Source organism: Oryctolagus cuniculus, chromosome 12 (assembly GCF_051225735.1).
Source record: "Oryctolagus cuniculus isolate XC-2025 breed Fujian yellow rabbit chromosome 12, ASM5122573v1, whole genome shotgun sequence".
In the NCBI taxonomy this organism is placed as follows: domain Eukaryota; kingdom Metazoa; phylum Chordata; class Mammalia; order Lagomorpha; family Leporidae; genus Oryctolagus; species Oryctolagus cuniculus.
In genome coordinates, this window is record NC_142878.1 from 51,886,243 (window position 1) to 51,906,272 (window position 20,030).

General features: G+C 47.1%; 1 protein-coding gene across 2 annotated transcripts in view; it reads left to right on the forward strand.

Moving 5' to 3' along the window:
* Window positions 1-16,463: 16,463 nt before the first annotated feature.
* SLC7A8 (solute carrier family 7 member 8) overlaps window positions 16,464-20,030 on the forward strand; it is a 59,416-nt gene continuing 55,849 nt past the window's right edge. The window contains exon 1 of one of the 2 annotated variants that reach the window (XR_016217193.1): window positions 16,464-17,405. Coding sequence is in view for 1 of the 2 variants with exons in the window: in NM_001082682.1 (NP_001076151.1) it covers window positions 17,255-17,405 (151 nt within the window). In the remaining variant the exon portion in view is untranslated. 2 annotated transcript variants of the gene reach the window in all.

Below are 20,030 nucleotides of genomic sequence, written 5' to 3' on the forward strand. Positions count from 1 at the left end.
ACAATGACCAGGGCTGGGCCAAGCCAAAGCCAGGAGCCAGGAGCTTCATCCAGGTTTCCCACATGTGCAAGGGACCCAAGCACTTGGGCCATCTTCCACTGCTTTCCCAGGAGCATTAGCAGGGAGCTAGATCGGAAGTGGAGCAGCCAGGACTCAAAACCAGTGCTCATATGGCATGCCAGTGTCATAGGTGGTACACCAATAATTCATTCAACAAATACATCCTCAGCAATTGTCATGGACCAAGCACTGTTCTAACCACAAGGGATATAGCAAAGAAGATGACAAAAAAAGAGTCCGCTACACCACAACAGTGTCCCCAACATTTCTCTTTTGCATCTATCAGCATTTGGACAAAGGCACTGTGACTTCAGTCATATCGACCTCTTTGTTTTTGTTTGTTTGTTTGTTTTTTGTTTTTTGTTTGTTTTAGTTTATTTATTTAAAAAGCAAAGAAAGAGATTCCATATGCTGGTTTACTCCCCCAAATGCCTGCACCAGCCAGGTCTGGACCAGACTGAAGCCAGGAGCCCAGAACACCACATGAGTGCCAGGGATCCAAGTACTTAAGCCATCATCTGCTGCTTCCCATAGTGTGCATTGGCAAGAAGCTAAATTGGAAGTGGAGGCAGGACTGGAACTCAGACACTCTGCTAGGGGGTCAGGCATCTTAAGTGGTGGCTTAACCAACACTGTGGCACAATGCTAACCCCAGTCACGTTGAATTTAATTCATGTGCTCTCTCATGTATGCCTTTTTTGCAAGTGGTCTCCTTTGTTTGGTGTATTCTTCCTATCAACTTCATTTGTCATTCCAGACTCAGCTCGGGAAGCACTTTCTCCAGCTTCCTTTTCTGACTGGGTGCTCCCAGAGTATTCTCTGTCTGTCTCCATCATAGCTGTTGTGCCACCAAGCTGTAGTGTTCACCTAATTCACCCTAACCAGACTGGAACTACATTTTTGTTTTGGGATTACCAGGCTTTTCATAGTGTCTGATAACACAGCAGGTGTTCAGTAAATATTTGGTGAATGATGGAATAGAAAGAGAAATTATCAGGGAGACTCTTGCCCTACTTTCAAACCCACTTGAGCACACCAAACAGGACTATGTCTCAATAAGAGAAATGTAAGCATATGAATGAAGAAGATTGATGGTTATTTAAAGTCTCCACCACTAGGTGCCATAGAAGAAACATTCAGCAACCAACGATTGTTATTCATTCAACAAATACATCCTGAGCAATTGTCATGGACCAAGCACTGTTCTAACCACAGGGGATATAGCAAAGAAGATGACAAAAAAGAGTCCTGGCACTTGTGAGGTTTGCACTCTTCTGGGGCTCCAGTGAGGCAGTTTTATCAAGGCTCCCATTATATCCAAGGCATTGAGCTAATTGAGGATGGCAGTGGTGTAAAAACACGTAAGAATCATCATCTTGGCCGGCACCGCGGCTCACTAGGCTAATCCTCTGCCTTGCGGCGCCGGCACACCGGGTTCTAGTCCTGGTCTGGGCGCCGGATTCTGTCCCGGTTGCCCCTCTTCCAGGCCAGCTCTCTGCTGTGGCCAGGGAGTGCAGTGGAGGATGGCCCAAGTGCTTGGACCCTGCACCCCATGGGAGACCAGGAGAAGCATCCTGCCTTCGGATCAGCGCGGTGCGCCGGCCGCGGCGGCCATTGGAGGGTGAACCAACGGCAAAGGAAGACCTTTCTCTCTGTCTCTCTCTCTCTCACTGTCCACTCTGCCTGTCAAAAAATAAAAAAAAAAAAGAAAAAAAAAGAAAAAGAAAAAAAAAAGAATCATCATCTATCCCTTCAAAAGGCCCCGATCTCATGGGAGGTCTGAATGTTTATGCTATTGCACAGACTGCAAAGCAGAACGTGTGATCACTTCAGAATCATCACATCGCCCAGTCCACAGATGCTGTTGCGTTTCTGTGTTTTGTCCCAGCTGTGCATGGTACCAGGGCTGTTGCCTTCGAGGCGCTTCAAGTGCAGTGGGAGAGACAGAATTTGTTTTTTATCTAACAAACAAATATCTAACTGTACAGTATTGTTGAGTACTTTCTAGAAGACAGCATCAGGGAAGGCTCCCCTGGGAAGATACAGAGGCTCTGACAGCACAGAGAAAAGGGAGACTGGGTTCACAGGGGCAGGTTTCCCGAAGGAACAGAATTAGAATGACGCTGAAATGATGTGAAAATGTCAAGCTGCTGAGGTAGAGGCAACCGCCTCCCAGGCAGAGGGACACATCCGCAATGGCGTTACTGTGGGAACGCACAGAGTGGTCCAGTGTGGCCGAGGGCAGTGTGAGCAGGCCCTCGGGAGGGGGTGAGGGGGAAGAAGATGCAAGGGACAACACTGCAGAGGTGGATGGAAGCGCCTATACAGGGTTAGACTTTCGTTTTTATTTTCTCTTGGAAAGTGCCTCCCTCCAGCCATTAGAATTCAAAACTCAGGGACTTTTGTGGGTAAAATGAAGATGGGCCATTACATGAAGTTTCCACCAGAGGGTACCATAGGAGAAGGCGTACCTGAGAAATTATCCAGCACTTTCTCCATGCTAGGTATAGTTTTCGAGAGTGATTAGGACGCTTACTCAGCCAACCTCAGGGACTTTGCACTGTTCTGGGCAATGCGAGCCATCAGAAGCTTTTGAGCAGGACTGAACATGATCAACCTCACGTTTTGTAAGACATAACTGGGAAGAGAATGAAAGGAAGGAGGTCACAGACAGTGAGGAGTGGCCACTGCAGATGGGAGGGATTTTTTTTTTTTTTTTTTTTTTGACAGGCAGAGTTAGAGAGACAGACAGACCTGGTCTTGGTTCACCCCCAAAATGGCTGCTACAGCCGGCGCTGCGCCAATCTGAAACCAGGAGCCAGGTGCGTCTTCCTGGTCTCCCATGCGGGTGCAGGAGCCCAAGGACTTGGGCCATCCTTCACTGCCTTCCCAGGTCACAGCAGAGAGCTGGACTGGAAGAGGGGCAACCGGGACTAGAACCTGGTGCCCATATGGATGCTGGCGCCGCAGGCGGAGGATTAACCAAGTGAGCCACAGCACCAGCCCTAGGGAGGGATTTGAGTCATTGTGGAACAAGCCAGCAGCAGTGGCATAGGAGGAAGACAGCTGTGAGACAGTTTTCAGAGATAGCACCAGCAGGACTTGGTGACCACTTGCACATGGGGCTGAAAACGGAAGAGATGGAAGAAAAAAAGGTGAAGATCTGGGGCCCAGGTGATGGAGAGTGTGATGCTGTGGCCACAGCTGACAAATGGAGACCCAGAATGTAGAATAGCTGTGTCCGAGGGGCTGAGAGGAGTTTTGTGGGGTTTCTTTGCTTGCTTGTTTGCTTCGTTCTGTTTCAAATATTTTATGTATTTATGCTTATTAATCTGAAAGGCACATTTCCCAGATGCCTACAACAGCTGGGGCTGGGGCTAGGGCTGGTCTGTGCCAAAAAGCAGGAGCCTGGAACTTAATTGGGGTCTTCCTTGTGGGTGACAGGGACCCAAGTACTTGGACCATCACTTACTACCTCCCAGGGTGTGCACTGGCAGGAATACTGGGTCAGAATCTAAGGTGAGACTCAAATCCAGCAACTCCAGTACAGAATGTGAATGTGTTAGCTGCTGCACAAAATGCCTGCCCTAGGAGTTTGAGTTTGAACCCAATGACTGGTATGTCCAGAGCTCTGGGCTGGATCCTGTATCCTCTTTTTTTTTTTTTTTTTTAAGATTTATTTATTCGCCAGTGCCGTGGCTCACTAGGCTAATCCTCCACCTGCGGCGCCGGCACCCCGGGTTCTAGTCCCAGTTGGGGCACCGGGTACTAGTCCCCGTGGCTCCTCTTCTAGTCCAGCTCCCTGCTGTGGCCCAGGAGGGCAGCGGAGGATGGCCCAAGTACTTGGGTCCCTGTACCCGCATGGGAGACTGGGCGGAAGTACCCAGCTCCTGGCTTCGGATCGGCTCAGCGCCGGCCATAGCGGCCATTAGGGGAGTGAACCAATGGAAGGAAGACCTTTCTCTCTGTCTCTCTCACTGTCTAACTCTGCCTGGCAAAAAAAAAAAAAAAATTATTTATGTACTTGAAAGTCAGAATTACATAGAGAAGGTAGAGAAGGAGAGGCAGAGAGAGAGAGGTCTTCCATCCGCTGGTTCACTCCCCAGTCGGCCACAACAGCTGAAGCTGTGCCAATCTGAAGCCAGGAGCCGGGAGCTTCTTCTGGGTCTCCCACACGGGTGCAGGGCCCACAGGCTTGGGCCATCTTATACTGCTTTCCCAGGCCATAGCATAGAGCTGGATTGGAAGTGGAGTAGCTGGGACACAAACCGGCACCCATATGGGATGCCACACTGCAGGTGGTGGCTTTACCCCACTATACCACAGCACTGGCCCCTGGATCCTGTATTCTTAATCTAATTTGTGTGCCACAGCACTTACATCTTCATTTTTAACCAAGATCTTTCTTTTAGGCTACAGATCCATGTATCCAACTGTTCACCACATGTCACCACTTTCATGCCCCATATTCAGTCATTCACAGATTTGATTTTTTTAAAATTTATTTGAGAGGGGCTGGCACTGTAGCACAGCAGGTTAAGCCACCATCTGCAGTGCCAGTATCCCATATGGGTGCCGATTCGAGGCCCAGCAGCTCCACTTCTGATCCAGCTCCTTGTTAATGTACCTGGGAAAGCAGCAGAGGATGGCCCAAGTGCTTGAGTCCCTGCACCCATGTGGGAAGCCCAGAAGAAACTCCTGGCTTCAGCCTGGCTCAGTACTGGCCATTGCAGGGATGAACCAGGGGATGGAAGGCTCTCTCTCTCCCTCTCCCTCTCTCTCTCTCTCTCTCTCTCTCTCTCTCTCTCTCTCTCTCTGCTTCTCCCTATCTCTATCTGTAACTCTGCATTTCAAATAAATGAGAAAATCATAAAAAGAAAAGAAACAACAACCTCTCACGGTTGGGTTGGCATTGTGGCACAGCAGGTTAAGATGTAGCTTGCAACACTGACATCCCATTCAGAGTGCTGCTTCGATCCTAGCTACTCTGCTTTTGATCTAGCAGTCCTTCTAATGTGCCTGGGAAGGCAGTAGAAGATGGCCCAAGTTCTTGTACTCCTGTCATTCTGGGAGATCTGGGTGGAATTCCTGGCTCCTGGTCTTGGACATTTGGGGAGTGAATCTGCAGATGGAAGATCTCTGCCCCTCCCTCTCTTTCTCTGTTGCTCAGCCTTTCAAATAAATAAGTACATCTTAAAAAAAAAGAAGAAGAGCTCTCAAGATACAGTGAAAAGAGCAAATGCAGTGAAGTCAGTTAAAATCTAGAATCAAATTATATCAAATGATGGCTTTGCAGTTGTGTCCTTGGCAAGTCGCAGCCTCCCAGACCCAATTTCTTTATTTGTAAAAAGGAAACAACGCTTGCCTCGAAGGGTTGCCTGGGAGGTGAAATGGGATTAAAGCCCAAGTGTCTGGCAGGTGGTGGTTGCTCAGTCAGTGTTGGTCCCTTCCACGGGCACTGCCTCTCCCTGAAGAGCACTGGGAGGGCCTTGGTGCTGCCGGTGCGGGATTCGGCGTTTAAGCTGTGGGATCTAGGCAGTGGCAGAAGACGGTACTGAGTTCCTGGGACTCTTGTACAGGGTAGGGGAGAATTTGTACTACATTGGATCACTGAATAGAAATGAGATTACAGTGAAGGGAGATAGTCACAGAACAATTGGCTCTACACCAGCAGTGGCAAGTGTTAGGAATAAAGGAGATTAAAAGCTTAGGGTGGATAAGGAGACATGGGGAAGATGGGTGGGGAGCAAGCACTTGTAATTCCAGTCGGTTTCTCTGATGGCCTACTTTATTCATTGAAATCTTTCATGTTTCCTAAACAAGTGCACGTATGGCTTTACTTTTACCTCAGAATAACTACTCTAGCTGCACCTCACAGGGTTTTAGGTGCAGTACTTTCATTGTCAGTTAACTTCTAGTTGTTTCATGATTTCCATTGCTGTTATTATTTTCTGATTGCAAGTATGCTCTCTCTCTCTTTTTTTTAAATGTTTATATTTGAAAGGCAGAGTGAGAAGAGGCAGGGAGAGAATCACACACACACACACACACACACACACACAGAGAGAGAGAGAGAGAGAGAGAGAGAGAGAGGAGAGAGATCTTTCATTCTCTGGGTCACTCCCCAAATACTCACAACATCCAAGGCTAAGCCATTTCAGAACCAGGATCCAGGAACTCCATCCAGGTCTCCCACCTGAGTGCCAGGAACCCAAATACTTGGGCATACTGCTTCCAGGATACATTAACAAGAATGCCAGACAGGAAGCCGAGAAGATGGGAAGCAGAGACGCCGGGACTTGAACTGGTTTTCCAATGTGGGATGCTGTGTACCGAGTGGCAGCTTAACCCAGTGCACTAATGATGCCGACCTGACTACTGTGATTATTTAACCAAGATATTTAGTTCATTTTAAAGCCTTTCCAAATCTGCTTTTAAAATGTTTAAGTAGTCACTTTTATTTTTATTTTCAAGGCAGAGCTACAGAGAGAGACAGAAAGAGATCTTCTGTCTGCTGGGTCACTCCCCAAATGCCTACGACAGCCAGGGCTGGGCAAGGCTCGAACCAGGACCCCAAAACTCTACCACGGTCTCCCATGTGGGTTACAGGAACCCAACTATTTGAGTCACCATCCGCTGCTTCCCACACACATTAGCAGGAAACTGGATTGGAAGGGGAGGCAGGACCTGATCGCAGACATCCTGCTGCCACCCAAAGGACAGCTTTATACACTGTGTCATAACACCTGCCCACCTCCTTAAAGCTTTTTAAAACAAGATAGTGGGGCCCATGTTATGGATGGAGTTCCTGATTCCTGTGGTTTTGGCCTGGCCCAGCCCCAGTTGGAGAGTGAACCAGCAGTTGGTAAATCTCTTTCTCTGTCTTCCCCTATCTCTATTGCTGTATCTTTTTTTTTTTGTTTTAAAGATTTATTTATTTGGGGCCGGTGCTGTGGCATAGAGTATTAGTAAAATGGCATGGTCTTATCCACGGCGCGATCTTTGCCCTAGACACCCTCCTAGGCCCTGACCCCCACCGCCATTGCTAGAAGCCAGGTGACCAAATGGCCCTACCACAGGTGTCAGCTCCACCCCCACCCTAACAGGATTCCCTGTTCCTACTTCCCTGCTCCTTGATCTCTCTCTCTCTCTCAACTCCCCCCTCCCACCCACTTCTTTCCTTCCCTTCAGCCTATCAGATTTCCCTCATCAATAAACCCTTTCCCTTAACTCCAGTATTTGGTGTGTTTTGTGGTGGCCTTACATAGAAAATAAAGCCGCCACCTGTAGTGCTGGCATCACATATGGGCACTGGTTCAAGTCCCAGCTGCTCCACCTCCAATCCAGCTCTCTGCAAATGTGCCTGGGAAAGCAGCAGAAGATGGCCCAAGTATTTGGGCCCCTGCACCCATGTGGGAGACCTGGAAGAAGCTGCAGGTTCCTGGTTTCAGATCGGCCCAGCTCCTGCCATTGCAGTCATTTGGGGAGTGAACCAGCGGATGGAAGACCTCTCTCTGTAACTCTGCCTTTCAAATAAGCAAATAAATCTTATAAATAAATAAAGGTGTTTATTTTAAAAGTTATACCTTTACCCTCCCAGTTGGTTCAATATATAATGAATATTGAATAAATAAGTATTTATTGGATGCCTTCAATATGCCAAGACTGTTCTAGGCATTATGGAGATAGTGCTGAAAAAACACGCAAATGTTTTTGTTACTAGAGGCGACTGGAATAGGGGTCCTTATCTTCCCATAGGGAAAGAATTTCAGACATGAGACAAAGATAGACAGTGAGCAAGGTGGTGATGTTTAATAAGGGAATCTACCTGCTGGCCAGGTAGACAACTCTGCAAAGAACTGAGGGCCCAGGCTCTGCACTAAGACTGGAATTTTTATGGATATATGATGCCAGTGTTTCTCCTTCTTCCTGCCTTTTCTGGGATATTGCTGGGATGAGGGCTTTCCAGGTGTGGAATTTGTAAAATTCCTCCTGGGGCTTTATCAGCATGTGTCTCTGGACCTAATATCCCCCTAGAGCAGGGCTGGAAAGATTCCCCTGAGGAGTCCCCAAGGGAGGTTGGGACCCTGTCACATTTGACTGTAAAAGCTGGCTGCTTCCGAGGTCTGCTGCTCCGTGTCTTTCCTTATTCAATGGCAGGAATTTGGTATTTTTCTTCGGGTCCCTCTCACACACATAAACCACTGTCCACCTTCCTAGCTAACATTTTATTTGTTATTATGAAAAAATTTAAACATCCACGAAAGTAGAGAAGATAGTATTCTTCTATTACCCATCACCCAACCTAAATAATATAAGCACAGTCAGCCTTTCACTGGTAATCTCTGCCTCCTTCCTTTCTCCCCGCACATTATTTTGAAACAAACTCAGGATGTCAGATTATTTCACCCGCAAACATTGGCATATGTCTTTAAGAGATAAATATTCTTTAACTAAGAGGCAGTGGCTGGGGCCTGAGCCCTGGTTGTTGGTTCTGAGACCCCCTGCCCTGACTGGCCTGGGAGACAGCTGGAGGCAGGGAATGCCAAGGAGACCCACCCTCTTCTGCCCTGGGGGATGGGAGCTGTGATGGACTCAAGCCCCTTCTTAGCCAGTACATACCCTCCTTCTCCCCACTTCAAAGGTGGCGTTGAGAGCCCTGGCCTCCTGTCCTGTGATCTCCCTAATAAAACAGCAATCGCCTCTCCAAAAAAAAAAAAAAAAAAAAAAAATTCTTTAACTAAAAACAAACAACCTCAACAATCTGGAGTTTACTTTTTATTAAATACAAATTACAGGAGGTCGTTGTGATCAAATTCTTCCATGACATCCCAACAGACCTGGCTAAAACTCAGAATGGAGACAGTCACTGTAAAGTTTCAAGCTGAAACTAAGTTGTTTATTTATCTGGCCTTGTGAGAAATCAGGATTGGAGAGATAACAGCTAAATTCCCCAATTCACTTGGTAAAATGAAGGTCCCTCAGCTTTAATCCTTACACAAAGAAGTAGTCAATCAGTTATTTTCCAATTGTTCTGTCTGTCTTCCTCTCATGAGAAAAGTAACCTTGAAATGACCATTCTGCTTTAAAATGTGTGTGCATGTGTTTAACACTTCACAGATTTGTGGGTCACCTTGCGTAGGAGCCATGCGAATCTCAAGTGTCCCACTTCTGCACACACTGCCAAAGCAAGCACCACCTTTAGTTTTTGTTCCTGCTTTCTTAGCCCTTTTATATCTATAAAACCAGCCTCCTCTGTGTGGTTCATTGGAACACTTCTACTTTATGGAACAAAGTATTACCCAATTGTAGAGTCAAAACTAAAGCCAATTGAGATCATTAAAGTGAACTGTTGTAATTTTGCCCTTTGACAATTTTAAGAGACACTTCTAGGAGAGACCCACAAGGAACACCAAGGAAGCAAACAAGAACTGATGCTAGGTAATGATAGGTATTATTATAAGAATGAGGTGCAAGATGGGTTTTCTCTGGGATAGTCAGAGAAGTCCCCTGTGAGGATGGGTGTGCATGACTGAGAGAACAAGGCACTCCCCCAGTGACTGTCTTCAGGAGCCACGCACTAACTGAGGCTTCAGCCAGTGCTAAGCCTTGAGGCAGAGCTCACTGTCCAGGGAATGGTAAGGAGGCCTTTGAGATTGGAGGACTAAGTGAAAGGAAGAAGAAAAGAATATAAAGGGGTCACCAGGGGTCATGACAAAGAAAGAAGACTTCAGATTCAATTCTAGTTAGGTGTGATGGGCAGCCATTAGAGGGTTTTGAGTAAGGAAGTGACATGACCTGATTTCCTGATTTGACTTTGAAAGATCATTCTGGAAGCTACACATGTTATAGGAGAACATGTGTAGGAGGAAAGTGTGGCAACTAACAGGGAGACCGATTAAGAGACCATTGGAATGGTTCAGGTGGTAACTGATGGTGAGATGGTGATGAACCAGGGTGGTGGCAGTGGAGATGGTAAGAAGTGATTGACTTTTAGATATGATTTAAAGCTACAGTTAATGGGATCGCCTTATGAACCAGACGTGGGTATGTGAGATAAAGGTAAGTCAAGGTTGATTTCAAGACATTGGAACTGACCAACTAGTGCCGTTTACTAGCAAGAGAAATACGGGGAGAAGCTGGGGTCTGGAGGTTAGGAGCATATACTAAATTTGGGTTGCATATTAAACATTCAGAGACACCAGCTAGCCAGATAGCTACCTCTAGAGTTCACTGGAGAGATGAGGGCTGGATTTATGCATTTGGGAAATAACAGCATATAGATGCTACTGAGAGCTATGAGGCTAGTTGAGAATAGAATAGAGAATAGAATAGAATAGAATAGAATAGAATAGAATAGAATAGAATAGAGGCCGGCGCCGCGGCTCACTAGGCTAATCCTCCGCCTAGCGGCGCCGGCACACCGGGTTCTAGTCCCGGTCGGGGCGCCGGATTCTGTCCCGGTTGCCCCTCTTCCAGGCCAGCTCTCTGCTGTGGCCAGGGAGTGCAGTGGAGGATGGCCCAGGTGCTTGGGCCCTGCACCCCATGGGAGACCAGGAAAAGCACCTGGCTCCTGGCTCCTGCCATCGGATCAGCGCGGTGCGCCGGCCGCGGCGGCCATTGGAGGGTGAACCAACGGCAAAGGAAGACCTTTCTCTCTGTCTCTCTCTCTCTCACTGTCCACTCTGCCTGTCAAAAAAAAAAAAAAAAAAAAAAAAAGAATAGAATAGAATAGAATAGAATAGAATAGAATAGAGAAGTTAGGAAGAAGAAAGAATAAAGCTGGGAACCTGAGAAGAGGCCAGAGAGGCGGAGGAAAGCCGGGACAAGGGGGTGCCCTCGAGACATGAACTAGAAACAGGCTTCAGAGAAATGATCGCCAGATTGGACCCTGGGGGGCTATTTGGTGGCCTCAACAAGAAGGATTTCTGCTTAGCGATGGCAACACTTTGGTGTGGTAGATTCCAGCATGAACAGAGGTGAGGAAGTGGGAACGGGAGCAGAGAAATTGGGTGGTAGCTGGAAAGGAGTGTGGAGGCAAGGAAGTTGTGTTGTTTCATTTCTTTGATGGGCGCTATGATAGCACGTTTGTATGCTGATAGGAGTAATCCAGTAGAGATTTAAAAACTAATGATGCAGAGAGTTACTGAGAGAGGAAGAATCCAGGGGCAAAGTCCCTGAGCAGGGAGATAGGACAGGGAAACCAGAGTACAGCGGGGGGAGAAACAGGAGCACAGACTGAACCTTTTCAAGGAGAGGGAAGGCATACATGGGTAAAGCCACAGGCAGATTGACAGGCTTAAATGGGTGGGGCACTCAGCAGAAGTTCTGACTGTTCCTGTCTTCCCATGAGGACATCAGCTGGAAGTGATGCTTTGAGAAGTGGTCCTGGTTTGAAGATAAACGGAAAACTCAGTTGACTGCAAGTGTGTGGTAGGATTTCTGAGTAGTATTGAGGGTCTCTTTGAGGTCTGGACGCTACATGAAATAATCTATTAAGTCAAAACCTGAATTGTGTGGGGCCATTGTTGTGGTGTAGCAGGTAAATAAATAAATAAATCTTTAAAAAAAACAACCCTGAATTGTGGAGCAGCTATTGGGCCGCAGCAGGTTAAGCTGCTGTTTTGGACACCTGCAGCCTGTAGTGCCTGGGACCGAGTGTCACCTCTGCTTCTGATCCATCTTCCTGCTAACACACACTTTGCCCCTGGATTCTTCCTCTCTCAGTAACTCTCTGCATCATCAGTTTTTAAATCTCTACTGGAGCAGCAGATGATGACTCAAGTAGTTGGGTCCCTGTCACTCGTGTGAGAGACCCAGGTGAAGTTCTGGACTCCTGGCTTTGGCCTGGTCCAATCCTGGCTGTTGTAGGCATTTGGGGAGTGAACCAGCAAATAGAAAATCGATATCTCTCTCACTTGCTCTGCTTTTCAAATACATAAATAAACTTTAAAGAAAAAAAAAAGCCTTGATTGTGTGTTCCTTCTCTTTATACAACCCAGCCCCTATCCACAGTAATTATTTTATTTATTTATTATGCATTAGTGTACATCACCAGGTATTCATTGATTCATTCAATTTTATTTATTGAGTGCCGGGCACTCACTCAGGAACTAACGTTACAGCAGTGAACAGGCAGGTCTCTGCATTCCAGGAACTTATCTTCCAGATCTTAAAAGATACACACCCTCATCTTTGGTAAACATATGAAAATAATTAGGACATGGGAAATAATCCATATTCATCTGCTCAGAACAGGAGTCACCTAAGTTCCTAGAATAGTAAGGCCCCAGGACAGATTGGGCCCAGCAGAGGAGTGAAAGGCACAGCCGCCACAGGGCGTGGCTCTTTCCCACTAGTACAGGGCTGGCTCCACGGAATCCAGCCAAGTGCAGCAGACAGAGGAGTAATCTGCTGGAATGTGTGTCTCTAGTGTCAGAATAAGGATTCATCATTGCCTCCAAAAGAGCATGAATTAATTCACCATCATAACAAAACAAGGACTGTGCCATCCAGATTCTCAGGACCATAGAAACCCTAGAAGACACAACTTCCTTTGAACTTCTGGCTATATCCAAAGGCAAGCAGAGCATACCCTAAAAAGGGCTTATTGATTCAGTCTCCTCATTTCATCTTTGTTTTTTTTTTTTCTGACCTATTTTGTTTGACCTTTTCTTTATTATTTCCTTTCTCTTTTCTCATTCATTTTCATCTGCTTTCCATTTTTAAATGAAATAAAGGATCCCTAAAATCGCTGGCTCAGGAGGCCTCCATAGGCACTGGGACTCTGGGAAGAAAGTTGACTTTAACTTAAAAGAAAGGTTTCCTTCTGACTTTGGGCATGTAGGTATGAGAAGAGCAGGGTGAGACCATGTGCACTGAGATGACTCCAGGGAAAGATGTGGGTTCTTTCTAAGTAAACTCGGACTTCACCACTCTGCCGCAAACAGCAACAATAATGTACTGTCCGTTGGATCCAGAAAAAATGAATCAGGAATGCAGGGGATCAGCTTCGTGCTCTATTCCTCCGTGTTCACAGGCACTTCTTTTCTTTTTTCATCTTTATTCATTTTCATTGTATTTGAAAGATCAGAGATAGAGAAATCTTGCATCTGCTGGTTCACCCCCCAAATGCCTGCAACAGCCAGAACTGGGCCAGGCTGAAGGTGGGAGCCAGCGAACCCAGTCCTGGTCTCCCACAAGGGCGACAGGGACCCCGGTACTTGGGTCATCATCTGCTGTCTCCCAGCAGCAACAGCAGGGCACTAGTGGGAAGCAGAGCTGGGATGTGAACCCAGGCATTCTGATATGGCATACAGGTGTCCCAGGCATTATCTTAACCACTGTGCCAAACTTCCATGCCCAACAGGCATTTTTAACCTAATGTTTCCAAAGAGAATACTGGAACGTCAGAGTGTTCTTGTCTATCCCAAGTAGCACTCGCGTGCCATTTCCATCTCTGTGCAGTAGGTGTCAGCCATGCACAGCCTTCCAAAGTCCAAATACGATATTTGTAAGAAATGACCCTTCTACCTACCCTTTCCCTGGTTAAAGGGACCAGTTGCTTCCCATCTGAAGCATGTAAAATATCACTGAGAAGTTGAAAACAGAGTTGACTAAGTACTGGGGAGATAGCCAAGCTGAGGATGGTGTGAAGGGATGACAGATGGTGGGGCCTAAATTAGGTGTTATGGGTCTCAACGAACAGATATTATGAGCTGGCCCCAAGGTGGGTCTCTAAAAGGCAGTTTTGACACCGCTTGGAGACTACATAGGCATGGCCCTGATGGAAAGTTTTGTTTCCTTGGGCGAGAGAATTTGAGGCAGGGACAAGCTGCTCCAGTGTAAACCATTATCTTACTTGCTCATGAATAGTTTAAGTGTCTGGTCTTTGACCTCAGGTAAGACACATCTGTGAGTCTCAGCTTAATTTTTTAAGTCTTTAAAAATAACTGCCTTATCTATACAAGATACTTAATGAGGAGGGAAAAAAATCAAGATATTGTTCACCAGCCAGCTTGTAGACTGTAAAGCCATATTTAAATGTAGAGGGTAAATAAAATATTAAAGGCCAATGTAGAATAATGAATTAAAAAATTCAGTGCTCAAAATTTAATAGACTTCAGGTAATTATTTTTTGCAGATTTCCTTCAACATATTGCATCAAGATTTTTCTTTCTCTCTGATGGTCAATAAGCCCATAGAATTTTGACACACTTAGGATTTTTATCACAAAAAGATCCCAGACTTTGTATGAATGGCTCTTGGAAGGAGGAGAGAGCCCTTCTTGCTTTTACATTGCGTCATTAATAGTCATAAATCAGTTGTGAATTCCAAGTGCTAAAACATAGAAATACTAATCTTCAACCGCACTTCCTTTCCAGTTTGGCAAACTTAGTACCAGTGTAGCCCAAGAACGTGTGTGATCCCATAACCCCCCTTAGCTTCCTAACTCATAAACGGAGGGCGCTAAGGCTTACCATGTTGTCAGTTGGTGCTGGTTTTGGCAAGAGAGCTCAAATTAATCACTTTCATGTTTTATACCCTATTAAGTCTGCATCATTTAAATGAGAACTAAACACTCATGAAAGAACTCACGTTTGAGAAGCGGAAAGATTATTTGTTTTCCCCTTTGATGTTGAAATCTGAACAAAAGTCTGCAAATCGGATTTGCTGAAAAATGAAATCCATCAAATTTTCCCTCCGTATTTCCTAAGGTTGCCAGGAAAGGCCAGAGGCAGTTCAAACATTTCTCATTTCCCATGACTCAGCCCCTCCCGTGGAGTTTTGTGCTATATATTCCCTGCCTGGCTGAAAACCCTTTATACACTGCCTTCTTTTCTTTTTTCTGCTGAGGCTTTCAATTTGCTGTATGTTGAGCTGGTAGGAGAAGAGAAGGGATTGAAATTCCAACCTTTGAAACCTCTTAATACTTGCTGAGTTATCAAGGGACAGACTGAAGAAAAGCCTGGGGAATGGACTTTGCCCATTTGAAATAGCCTTTGCTACAAAAGCTCAAACAACCTCATTTTTTAAGGAATTAACTATTTAACTCTTACAACGCACAATCTTTTGGGACATTTTCCAAAAAGCAAGGCCAAACCCCTGTAGCTAGTGGCCAGTTTGGGAAACTTTACTTTTGAGACTCACTTGAAAACAAAGTCATTTTGCATATGTGATAAGATTCAAAATAACTTCATTTTAGATTCATACTGTTGTCCGATATATTACTTCGCGCTGTTTTTTTTTGTTTTGTTTTGTTCCCAAAGTACAATCAATGATAGACCTAACTTCTTTCTGGCAGTTTCTCCAGGGAAGGGAAGCAGGTAACAATATGGTCTAAGTTAGTCATCTCTTAACGTCAGCAAGGCTGCTTCGCGATCAGGGAGGTGCTGATAATTCCCCCGCCTGCTTTTCAAATGCTGACTTTTATAGTAAATTGCGGAATCAGGATCTGAATCTTTTTTTTTTTTTTTTTAATATGTCAACCAGCCCTGGGTAACAGCTGTGAACAACGAAGCTGCCACTAGCTCCTGGTGGTTTAGTTTTCTTCCTACTCTTCATGGCTCACAGTTACACTCCATGAACCTCTCCCATTTTTCTTAATTCCTTCCATTGGCTTCTCCCCACGTGGAGATTCTTCTGAGCTTCCCAAAAAACTTGAAAAGGGTGGATGTCCTTGCACCTTTTCTCTTGTACCCTCCAAAGCCCCAGCCCTACATGCTGACTGCTAGTGGCATTCCACGCGTCTGCTGCGGTGACTGTTCCTCGCCACTGGAGAATTAGGCAGGCTGCCCGCAGCGTGCCTTGACCGAGGAGGGGAAGTGCGCAACCGGCCATTCAGCCTTCCCCAAACCCGGGGGACAATCAGGCGTGATGTGGAGCCCAGTTGAAGCAGGGTCTCACTTTATTGTAAAAGGGAGGTGTATATATAGCTGAGGTACAGAGCGGATGGTACAGAGCAGATGATCAGATGCGGGCAAGGGCTGGGGTGTTGTGATGGAAAAGGGTCTTAGCCACTCCTATTATACCACCTTAATGATCCTTAGACAGAAGCGCCCTGGGGCTGGGGTGTTTGCTACCAGGGATTTGAAATTTAAAGTCAGGTTTTCAAATTAAGTTCCTCTAGGCCTCTCCGGATTCAGCGTCCCCCACACGTCTGCATCACTGTCCCCAAAGGCTGTGCAGCGCCCTGCTCGCTAGCGAGCTCCCCCGGCGCCCTCGGGGTGCAAGGATCGCACCCCCGCGTAGCGACCAGCAGAACGACGGAGACGGGGACAACGACGAGGGGGAATCGTGTATTCCATTTCTTCAGGGGCTGTGTACCAATATTTAAATGGCAGCGGAGGGAGGAGACGCGCCGGAGGATGGAGAGGCGCGGAGGCGACGGGGAGGAGCCTCGCCCAGCGAATAAAAGCTCCGGCTCGCAGGGACGCACTTGGGCGTGCGGAGGAACCACTCGGCTGGAACCCGCAGCGATGGGGCAGCCTGTTCCGTGAGCGCCGAGAGCCGAGCGAGGCAGGCAAGGGCAAGAAGGGAGAGGACGTCTGGGGAGAGCGGAAGCCGGAGGTCGGGAGGGGAAAACAAACCCGCGGCAGGTGGAAGTCAGATCGGGCGCGAGCCGGCCCCGTCCTCCGCTTGTTTTTCTGGGAGAGAGGGAAAGTACCTGAGGATCGCTCCTTCGGTTAATGAAAACTACTTTTACCCTCAGCCTTAAAGACTAAGGGGAGGTAAAGGCGGTCCCTGTTCCATTAGGAAGAGCGCTGAAGGGAGCGCAGACTGGCTTTTTTTTAAGCGTCTGAAATCCGGCAGCGGCTGACGCGCCGAGCGGGTCCACCCGGGCGTGGACGCATCCCTTTCGGGAGCAGTCCAGCGGGAGCCGCTGGTGCAGGTCTATTTTTATACTTAAATATATATATATATGCTCCCCACTCCCACCCCTTCCAAAACAACACTTTCCTGGTTTGTAAGCACGAGTGATGAGAAAGTGTCCATACAAAGTAGGGATATTTTCAGCCTTTCCTCTGCTTGTCTTTTTTAGACGGTAGGAGTGGTCCCTATTTCGGGAAAAGGTCATTTAAATTTGAAAGGCTGTATCTTTCTCTGTATTTATATGCGTACGCATTGAGAGAGAGAGAGAGAGACAGATACAGAGAGCGCGCGCTTTTTGGAGGTTGAAATCTTACTGAGAAAGATGGAAAAGGGGGCCAGGCACCGACACAACACCGACAAGAACCACGCAGGTGGGAGCGAATCCGAAGATTTCCCCGAGGCCAGCTCCGGAGGGGGCGGAGTAGCCCTGAAGAAAGAGATCGGATTGGTCAGTGCTTGTGGCATCATCGTAGGTGAGTCTAATTTCTTTGCCCAGCCTCTCCTCCACCTCTCTGGGGGTCGTCGTGTTGGGACCTTAGCTCCTCTAAAGCACTTTTTTTTTTTTTTTTTTTTTTTTTTTTTTTTTTGCTGTATTCCTGACGGAAGCATTGCCGGCCGCCTGTGCTGTTACCTTATTGGAAGTCACAGACGTCAGCCATCCCTCCCTCCGAAGCGGACTGAACAGTTGTGTCCCGTGTTCAGAGAACGGAGCAAATAGGGTCACCGCCCTGGCTGATTATGCGGCCCCGCATTGCCTGGGACTCGAACACTGGGAAGTTCTGATTCAGTAGCTTTAAGGTGCGACCTTACAGGTGCGACGGAGGGACCTGAATTTTTTAACAGGCTTTTATGCAACCACCCTCAAGAGGCTGTGGGCTGGCTTCCGGGACGTATTTTGTAGATATTTTGTTGTTTTATGTTATGTGAACTGTGGAATGCGTCCTAGAAATGACAACTGCAGCAAGAATCATGCCTTGCCTTAGGAGCGTTTGCCGTCGCTGCGTGACGTGAGGTGCGATGGCTGGAATTTTGTACCCGCTTCACAGATTAGGAAGTTAAGGAAGAAAAGGAGAGACAGACTGTGCTTTTCTGTAAACGGCGAGTTCGCCGTTGGTGTCTCTCGTGGCCCAGTGGAGTAAAACTGTCTCTCTTTATTTTTAAAGATTTATTTATTTATTTACAAGTCAGAGTTACAGAGAGAGAGGAGAGGAAGAGAGAGAGGTCTTCCATCCGATGGTTCACTGCCCAATTGGGCGCAACGGCCAGAGCTGCGCCCATCTGAAGCCAGGAAATTCTTCCAGGTCTCCCATGTGGGTGCAGGGACCCAAGGACTTGGGCCATCTTCTACTGCTTTCCCAGGCCACAGCAGAGCTGGATCAGAAGAGGAGCAGCTGGGACTAGAACCGGCGCCCTTATGAGATGCTGGCGCTTCAGGCCAGGACATTAACCTGCTGTCCCACAGTGCCGACCCTGTAAAACTGTCTCTTGACACCCCAGAAGACCCTTTGAGGTTGTCTAAGGGCATCTTCCCTAACTAGAGGTAGAGGAAGAGCTGACAGGTGAAATGTGTGCTCTGCCGCGGAAGGTGGGCGTCCTGGGGGACCCCGGTTGTCCCTGTGTGCCGCTCCGACTGACTACCTTGTTCTTTTCTGTGTTCTTTGCACAGAAGCTCTGCAGGTGCCCCTCCCTGACCTCACCTCAGGGGGTGAGGGCTCCAGCCATCTTTGATAGGGGCACCCCTTCTTCCCACAGAAAGGGGTGCAGGACAGTGAGGCCCCGATGGAATTCTCCATCGTCTTTCCAGAGTTCCCTTGTGAAGGCTAACTGTCCCTGGCTTGTGAACCAATTTCCCTGCACACCACCAAGTTCCATGCAGTAGCTCAGAGAGGTTTTGGCATCTGAGCAAGAGTGACACTGGAGAACGCCCTTGAAATAAAATAAAATCACTCCAGTATTCAGATAATCCTCTTCACCTCTACACCCAGACTCAGTGGGCATTATCTCTAATAATGTCTTTTCCAGTGGAATCCCATTGTATCTAATTCTCTGGCTCTGGGAACTTTTCCAGGCATCCACAATTATAAGAAGATAATGCTATAAAAAAATTACTGTCATGATCTGAACTTCTCATTACATTTTCTTTGCCTCTCCTTTACTTTATCTCAATTGCTCTAAAAAAATGAGATCAGCCAAGGACTCGTTATGTATAGCTCATGCCAATTCAGGGTCTATAAATAGCCTGGAGCCTGTTACCTCTTTCGCTGGTTTGACTGATATGATGAAGCATTTTCCTGCCTTTGGGAAGGTCCTGACTCATACGCAGGTATGCAGGCCCACCTGCACTCAGCATCAAAGCTCCTCCTTCCTTCCTCGCTCTTGCTCACCCATCCCTACAGGCGAGCAGGGGTTCGGGAGGAGAGGGTATTTTCCTATAGGTTGTTGTCTCTTTGGCATTTTCTTCTAAGACTATGAAGAAATGGGGCATTAGGGTTAATAAGTACAGTTTCCTGTGGGGTGGTTTGTCCATGACCTCGTGGATGCGCATTCCATGTGAGAATAGTCCCGAAGTTCCCCATGGTGCCATGACAGTGGTGTGCTTTGGTGAAAGGAGATCCTAAATAGGTGATTTCAATTCTTTTTTCTTTAAAAAAAAAAAAAAGATTTATTTATTTATTTGAAAGGCAGAGTTACAGAGAGGCAGAGAAAGGAGAGGTCTTCCATCTACTGGTTCACTCCCCAGATGGCTGTAACAGCCAGAGCTAAGCCAATCTGAAGCCAGGAGCTTCTTAGAGGTCTCCCACATGGGTGCAGGGGCCCAAGGACTTGGGCCATCTTCCACTGCTTTCCCAAGGCAAGGCAGAGAGCTGGATCGGAAGTGGAGCAGCAGGCACTGCAGGTGACGGCTTTACACCCACCCCACCCCTCCATGCCACAATGCCGGCCCCTAAATGGGTGATTCTAAAGACATTGGGATTTTTTCCAAAACTGAGAACCCTTGTAGAGTTAATAAACTATTCTACTTCCATTCAAGCTAGAAGGAGACACAAATTTCCCTGTTACAATGACACAGGGTGGAATGCTTTCTGGTTCCGCTCGTG